The following is an 8,355-nucleotide window of genomic DNA, read 5'->3' on the forward strand; positions in this document are numbered from 1 at the left end:
GAAATAAATGAGAAATGCAGTCATCTGCTCAATAANGTTTGGAGCTCTAAACCCGGTCTTGTTTGGAGCTCTAAACCCGGTCCTGTTTGGAGCTCTAAACCCGGTCCTGTTTGGAGCTCTAAACCCGGTCCTGTTAGGAGCTCTAAACCCAGTCCTGTTAGGAGCTGCCTGAAGTGCTGCTGATTCTCTGGTTTCTATCCTTCTCATTCTTGACCTGTCATGGTCTTAGCTAAGGTCTTAGCCCACATGCAGAACACCACTCAGGGGACAGAAGTAAATTCACAATTAGGTTTATTAATTAGTCCATCTGGACTCTGGAACAGCAGCTCAGGATTGGACACTTCACTGTAAGTGGAGACACGTAATTAGAAAAGTCTCTTGACAAGGTGGCAGAAAGAGTTCCAAACAGACAACAGCTTACAGTGGTGTGGAGTACTGGACGGCTGGGGAGAGAGGAGCAGAATCTGGGTTGGATCCAGGTGGTAATGAGGGTGAGCAGGGTTCTGTCTAGGAGGCGATCCGGGTGGTTAGGCAGCGTGGGAATCCAGGAGCGAGACGGCACGAGAAACTCTTCCAGGACTGTAGAACGGCTTGGTCATGAGAAATACTTGAACTTGAAAAAAACCTGAAACAAGGCAAGCAAACATGAGATAGTTCTATGACAAGAGCAAGAGCCAGGGCGGTAACACACGTACCACTGAGTTAACACTCTGACAGTGAGGTGCTGGCTGCCAACTTCCTTAAATGCCTCCTAGGTGAATGAGATGAGGAACACCTGTCTGCAGGGCCTCCAGGAGTGCTGAAGCCCCCTACTGGAGAATGACAGAATAGAACCCAAAAACCACCAGGACTCTGACATGACCTGTGATTCATTGGATGAATTGAAGGATGAACTTCCATAATTTCTGCAGAAAGTTGATAGATTTTATTAAAAATGTAGTCTAATAAATACCAAACAGTTCTTATTACACCATCTTTTAAAAGTACTTTTAAAAGAATGCTCAGTGTTAACTGAGGCCAACCACTCTGTCCCACAGAACCCAGAGGAACAGCATCCTCTCCACCTTCCTGCTTTGAATCAGTGATGAACCAATCAGAAGAGCTTCAACAACATCCTGAACATGTTAACCTCCGGGTTGTGAGTCTGATCAGAACCTCTGAGTCAGGATCTGGATCCAAACACCCAGAAGAAAAGCTGGCCTGACACCTTATTACATTTATTGAAAACAAGAACAAAATCCCAGAAGAAAATACAATCACATGATCATATTTATAATAAGCATTACATTAATAAAAAAATGATCCAGTCAGATTTCCTGATTATATTGAGGATCAGTTGGTTCAAAACACAAAGTAAACAAAAGTTTTCTTAAAGTTAGTCACAATACACAAAAACTTCAAAGAATTATAGAAATATTCTTTATTCCAAGATCAAATAATGACATCACTTACCACATTCTTATTTTTTGTATTAAATGTCCAAATCAAACTTTGAGAAGTGAAATCTTTTACATGAGAATAAAATCAAGTTTGTTGTGAATAAAACAAACAAACAAAGAAAAACAAAAACAATAAATGAGTCACCTTCACCATGAAATCAAACAGATTCACCATTTCCCCCCCAAAACATTTAAAAACTGATTTTAAAAGAAAACATTTGAAGTTAACGAGCCATTTGATTAACAACAGATTGAAGTTAATTTTTAAGAACCAGAACAATCTGCCATTTGATTGGTCAGATTGATTTGGTCCGAGGTATATGCACAGGGTCAAAGTTCAGAGTCTAAAGCAGTGTAGGAACTTTTGAATGGTGAGTTTAACCCTTAGTTCTCTGTTTTGTCATGTTTACTTCTGTCCTCTGAATGTCACTTTGATTTTACACATTCTTTTCTAAACTTGCACCAACTTTAATTTCTCAGGCAGATTTTTGTCAGAGTTTTATTTACAAACACAGACTCTAGAATGGACGTTACTCTACAAGCTCAAAATCCTAATGACTTGAACTTGAGCTCAAATGTTTTCTTGATTGGTTTTTAAACTTTTAAACTCTGTGGCCAGCAGCCGGGCATTTCTATCCTCTCTACACTGAGAACAAGGCAGCATAGTTGGATTGGTTCTTCATGTATAAACCTGGGAAAAGTGGTGCAGTGAATGTGTCTTTGAACGTGTACAGGAGAGTCAGACCGTTCGAGGACACTCTGTAGAAGGTCAGAGCGCCACCAGACCAATCCAGATACACCCCGATTCTGTTACACCCACCAGAAGGAACATTACCGGTCCAGGGTTTATTATCATGAAAAGCACGCAAGTAGTTGTTGCTGATGCCAAAATACCAGGATAGATTATTATATCCAAACCCACAGTGTTCAGCATCTCCTTTCCTTGGGATGTTCCTGTATGCAAGACCAACCCCCACCTCATTATTACTGCCACTGCTCCACTCCACCTCAAAGTAGTGACGCTCTTTCAGACCCTGAGAGCACAGGACCTGTGGGTACGGGTTAAACCTCTCAGAGTTTTCAGGATAGCCCTGCCATTTTCCAAAAGTGGCCTTTGTGTCTCCGTCAGACAGGAGGAGGTAGCTGCAGGCTGTGTTTGGGTCCAAGGTGAGGTCGCAGGGCCCGGCTACAGAAAACCAGAGACAATGTGTTACTGAGAGTCACATTTACTCATTTTCTCAGCAGAACCACACGAGTTCCACTTTCATTGTGGTGCAGGAACATTTAATACCAGCTTCTTCAGAGCTTAGATTAGATCAGTGTGTAATCCCAGTCAGTAAGGGTTATTTCCCAACTCCTAGAAAATGCCTACTTTTTAACTTTGCTTTTGTGGCTTACAAGATAAAGTCTTGGCAAAAAAATGGCTAAATTTCACTATTTTTTCAATGTTTTCTAGAAAATTTGAAATGAGTCTAGAACGTTCTAAAGATTTCAGGTAGAATATTCTTCAACATTTGACAAGATTCTTCAAACTTAAGTAAATTCTTACAAATTCTAGGGAATTCTTGCTAGATCTAAACAGTTCAAGAAGATCTTCATCAAACTGATTTTTTTCATTTTCTTTTTTTACAGTTTTTTTATTATCTTCTTTGTATTTGTCTCACGATGGAGATTTGCTTTTGTTTTGAGGGTGTGATTTTGTAGACAGTTCTTGATTTTTGTGCATATTTTTATTGTTGTTTTGATCCACTGTGGACTCTTTGTAAAAGGACAGTGTTTGATGACGGTCACCTGTGAACTTGTGGGCGTGCCCGGAAGCAGCCTATCAGCTGTCTTCACAGACCTGCCAGAGAAGCTGGCGGAGCACTTAAAAGGTGGAGGCCTCAGAGTGCAGGAGGAGGAGGAAGAGGGAGCACATAGCAGCCAGGTGAGGTGGAAGAGAACACAGGTGAACGCTACAGATCATCCCCATAACAGACGGCGATCAGTGGGAAAACTTCTGGGTCGCGGGGAGCTGGTGTCTGTCTCCTGCAGTCACTGTGTGAGGGGCGGGGGACACCTGGACAGGACTGAGTCCATCACAGGGCCACATATAGACAAACGAGACAGACAACCATTCACACTCTCACTCACACCTAGACAATTTAAGAGTAAACTGTAACTCCTAAAAAACAAAATTCATTTGAAATGATCTTTTTCTGGGAGTTCTGGTCCTACAGTCAGATAATCTACAAATATTATACAAACTTTACTGTGAGCTGTCATCTCAAAGTACTCCCAGATAGGAGAGGTTTTTCTCTTTTTTGTTAGCTCCATTTCAACCACTTGCCAATGAAGAATACTCTGCTGACGCGCCACCAAACCACTGTGGTAAGGTGGAATCCATCGGCCAGCAGGCCCATTGTGGACTACACCAGGCGTACGGCGGAGCGGAACCAAGAGGCTTCTCTTCCAGGGTTTGACTGGGTTGGGATCCCAGCTTTTTAAACCCAGCCCATCAGTGAGTCAGACAAACAAGGACTCTAACGAGCCTCTATTGTTAGGAGAGTGAGAACAATTTGCAAGCAATCCAGCTTACATCACATCTCAGCTTTAAAAGCTCAACTCCACACTCTCTATTTCTGAATTGAGAAAGCTCCTCGGATGAGAAGTGAAACGTCTTCAACTACAGAATAGAAGTCCAGTTGTTTCTGTTTTTTAACCTTTTTTGAATTTACCATGGCCTGGATGACTGAGAATCTACACCAGCGTTTTGAAGAAAGTAATAAAAATTCCCTTGCACGTCTTTTTATATAGTGTATGTAAACTTCTGGTTTCAACTGTAAGTTGTAAAAAATATAATTGTTTTTATATTTAAAAAGGCTAATTTGTAAATTATCAAACCACAAAAGCAAAGTTTTGGGATCAAAATAGTCTCCCCCCCACCCCCCCATTTTGTTTTGTTACAAAGAACTGGTAAATTACAGTTTTAACCCAGGAACAAGACAAAAGCGAATGTTTGCTTTCTTGAATAAGATCCCATTTTAATGTTTGAATAGAAATATTTTACTTACAGTACTTCAGCTCTGTTTTATCAATGACACCAGGATAATCAGGCTGTGAGGCTTCAAGCTGCTCTTTATCGGAGGACATGTCTCCAACCTGAGAGGACAGAAAAAGAGTTAAACACCAAACTGTTGTTAGATCCTTCAAACAGACATAAAAAGATAAAATACAAACATTTATTTACATAAAAATAGTCACAAACTGTTTAAGAAATACAGCTGTTTACACTTTATAAATGACAAAAGTCAAAACTAAAGAAGAGACAATTTATAAAAAGAAGAAAAGGATTATAGATTTCCTCACCTGTCGAGTTACGTTCAGCTGAATGGGCTAAAATCTTCTGAAGTTGTGTGATTTTAGACCTCACAGGTGTTTTTATATCCTCATACAGACAGTAACTCCTCCCACAGACTCACCTGGAACACCTTCAGGTGTCACTTTTCAGATTTTCTTAGAATTTCCTGAAATTCTAAGACCAACTGAGAACTCATCACTTATCTGGAAATCTCAAAGGAAACTTGTTTGTACAAGAACACACCTTTTTCTTATCTTTTTCTCAAACCGGTTCAGAAGCCACAGTGTGAACAGGCAGTTGATTCTCTGAAAGATGCTGGTTTTGTCAAACATCTGCTCCTGTCTGAACTTGTACAAAGATGTTTTATTTGTTATCATGTGATCATGTAAGAAATGTCCTCCTTCAGTGAGCTTTAATGACAAGGTGAAAGAGATGTTTATCATTTAGTGCGATGAGCTGCAGATTGAGGAGACTTTGTCACAGTTTAAGACTGTAATGTTTTGTTTTTGTTTGGTTTGTTCCTTTGCAAACTAAGCTGCTGTGATGCAAGACAAATCTCAGGCATGTTCTGATAATAAAACAGTATCTCCGACCCACAGGACCAGCCAATGAGATGCCAAGATCAAGATAAGAGGAGGCCAGAGAAAAAACAAGTGTTTGTTGAGTTGTTCCTCACACCTTATCTGAGAACATCTAAATAAACTGTTAGAGAGACAGGAGGTCCACATTACTTTAAAATGTGGCTCATTAACATTCAAAAGGTCAGCTGGAACATGGATTATTCTGGGATGTAATGGTTCCTCAGTCTCACCTGTACACACAGGTAAAGACTGGACTGTGCAGCGGTTTGATCACAGCTATTCTGCAGAGGATGAAAAGTAACTATAGTTCTTATAAAACTTATGAACTTTCTTCAGCTAATAAAACAAAAAACAGGAGAGTTGTTTTTTTATTTGTTTATTAATTAGGATTAGTAATAATGAGAAATAATAAATCACAACAGTTTCATTTCATCACATGAAAACCTTCAGGGTCGGCCACATTTCTCCTCTCATCTGGTCTCTGATTGGTTCTGATTCAGCATCACACCTCTGTACAAACACACCTGGATAACTTTCCTTTTCTTTGTACATAAAAAGATCTAAGTGCTTCTCACACTTTAATACTGTCTCTGTGTGGACATGTTCGCGGCTCGGTGTCGTCAGGTCCAAACTGAGGAGAAGCAGGTTTGTCCTGACAGAACTCAAACACCGGCCGGGATTTTTACAAACCAACATTTTTAAACGCTTTTGGTCAAATCTGAGACAAAAGTTGTTTTATTTGCAGCCACACATTTAAAAGTTTTATAACTGCAGCTCATAAATCTGATCTTTTTAAGAAGATTTCTTCATTTTTATCAATACTGACACTGGATTAAATCAAGACACTGGGAGGAGGTGAGTTTACTCATAAAACAGATAAAAACACACAACGGAAAAATAAAAACAAAAAATAAAACTTTAACGACACCAAGGAAAAAATTAAAATCCTTGTCGTTTTAAAGGAAACAAACTTGGTTAATAAAAGAGGCTCTGCAGAAGCTGAGACTTATTTAGGCTCCTCCCACTTCCTCTCTGCTGTGCTTCAGCTCTGACTTCAAAGCTCCTCCCACTGCAGAGTGGGTTGCCATGGAAACACGGGCTTGTAACCATGGTAACTGTCCTAGCTACACACAGAAGCCAAATGTGTCCTATTTTTACATCAGTTTCATTGTCACAAACCAAGAAGTTATTTTAGAGCTTTTTAAAAGCTGAGAGGGAAAAATAATCAGATAAATCTTTAAGATAAAGACTTTGATGTCAGTTAGATGGAAAGAACAAATATTTGAGCATTACTCAACAATATTTTAGCTTGGCCTTTTAATGTTTGTTTGGTTAAAAATCGTTAAATACCTGTTGAAGTTGATGGTATATTTCAGTTATCTTAGAGATAAAAGGTCCTTGTTAGTAATTATTGTAAACATCAAGTAGAAAAAGTGATTAAAGTACAGGATCGAACCTCCAGCCAATCACAGGCTGTTTGTCAGTGACTGAATCACAAACGAGCAGATAATTAGTTTCATTAACGAGCAGAAACAGGTGAGCTGAAGGAGATAAAGAAGTGAGGGACGTGACGGGTGGAGGCTCAGGGTTCTGGGCAGCTGTTTAGACCTTTGACCTGCTGTGAAAACTGCATCCAGCAGCTTAAAGATGCATTGACACTCATCTGCTCGGCTTTTTCTGAAGGCGTGCTGCCGTCAGCTGAGTAATCAGTAATCAATAATCAGAGTTATTGATGAGCAGCCGATGGAAGCAGTGAGGTGTAAATGCAGCTTCAGGGATCTTCTTCTCTGGAAACTGGTTTTCTAGAAAACGCCATATCCGTCGGCGTGGCGTGCCGCCACAGCAAACGCAGGGTAACCTTCGAAGGTGGTGTAGGCGGTCAGGTCCTGACCCAGAGAGACCGCCGGCTTCAGCTGGGAGGCAACTGCCGAGGACGCCGGGCTCGCCAGAGCGTAGCCTGCAGAAACAAACGTGTCGCCTGAGCGGATGTTGTGACAAACGTTCAGCGGTAAGGCTGTTAGTGGCTCGTTGAGAGAAGAGTTAGTTGTTCTGGGTACGGACCTTCACATACCTGGGAAGGCTACCGAGGCCACGGCGGCCGCAGCAGCGCAGCTGGCATCAGCAGCTGCGGCGGCGCCCTCTGTCTGCAGGCCGAGGATCTGCAGCGTGTGTTCGGCTGCGTGGACTTTAGCTTCCTCTACAGACGCACAGAGTTTAGCAGGAGTGAAGGGATGTCTGCAGGGAGACGCAGGTGAATCCGATCCATCATCACCGAATAACAAGTTCAGTTGAATTACATGGATTAGAAAACTTTAACAGTTAATAATCAGTCAGTTTGATAAAGTTTACTGCTCATCCTCTGACAGAAGGATTTGACCAGCTGACACTCTGACTCATTCCTGAAGCTGTACAAACTCACGCCGTGGGGTGCTGGGAGGCCAGGGCTGGAATGGTGATCTTATAGAGGAACAGCTGTCTCTGGTCCGGACTGATGGCAGAGTGGAGCTGGTAGACCGGCTGGCCCCAGTTATTCTTCTGACACAGCTCCTCCAGAACCTGAAACAGTCCAGGTCCAAACACCTGAGCAGAACCTCAAGACCCTCAGAGGGGTCATAACAGGACGGAGTGTCCGAGGTTCAAACACACTCTGTCAGCTGAGTCCTGTTACCTGATCTGGTCTCAGGTGAGTCCTGTTACCTGATCTGGTCTCAGGTGAGTCCTGTTCCCTGGTCTGGTCTCAGGTGAGTCCTGTTACCTGGTCTGGTCTCAGGTGAGTCCTGTTACCTGATCTGGTCTCAGGTGAGTCCTGTTACCTGGTCTGATCTCAGGTGAGTCCTGTTACCTGGTCTGGTCTTAGGTGAGTCCTGTTACCTGATCTGATCTCAGGTGAGTCCTGTTCCCTGGTCTGATCTCAGGTGAGTTCTGTTACCTGATCTGATCTCAGGTGAGTCCTGTTCCCTGGTCTGGTCTCAGGTGAGTCCTGTTACCTGGTCTG

At 42.0% G+C, this 8,355-nt stretch overlaps 2 protein-coding genes across 4 annotated transcripts in view; both read right to left on the reverse strand.

Annotated features, from left to right (window-relative positions):
* Positions 1-1,201: 1,201 nt before the first annotated feature.
* On the reverse strand, positions 1,202-4,864 carry LOC108251668 (stonustoxin subunit alpha). Its single transcript, XM_017442038.3, has 3 exons — positions 4,788-4,864; positions 4,493-4,580; positions 1,202-2,625 (listed from the first exon to the last, which is right to left on the reverse strand). Exons 2-3 carry the CDS (start codon positions 4,569-4,571, stop codon positions 2,081-2,083), a joined length of 624 nt encoding a protein of 207 aa, XP_017297527.1. The 5' UTR covers positions 4,572-4,580; positions 4,788-4,864; the 3' UTR covers positions 1,202-2,080.
* An 856-nt stretch (positions 4,865-5,720) lies between these two features.
* The window catches only part of a1cf (apobec1 complementation factor), a 17,571-nt gene continuing 14,936 nt past the window's right edge, over positions 5,721-8,355 (reverse strand). For 2 of the 3 annotated variants that reach the window (XM_017442041.2, XM_017442040.2), the window contains exons 11-13: positions 7,780-7,916; positions 7,432-7,595; positions 5,721-7,317 (exon numbers count right to left, since the gene is read on the reverse strand). In XM_017442041.2, the coding sequence (XP_017297530.1) occupies positions 7,163-7,317; positions 7,432-7,595; positions 7,780-7,916 (456 nt within the window). In that variant the 3' untranslated portion in view covers positions 5,721-7,162. Of the gene's footprint in view, positions 7,318-7,421; positions 7,596-7,779; positions 7,917-8,355 lie in introns of all 3 variants that reach the window. The other variant, XM_017442042.3, reaches the window with a different exon arrangement.

This window comes from Kryptolebias marmoratus, linkage group LG17, assembly GCF_001649575.2.
Source record: "Kryptolebias marmoratus isolate JLee-2015 linkage group LG17, ASM164957v2, whole genome shotgun sequence".
NCBI lineage: Eukaryota > Metazoa > Chordata > Actinopteri > Cyprinodontiformes > Rivulidae > Kryptolebias > Kryptolebias marmoratus.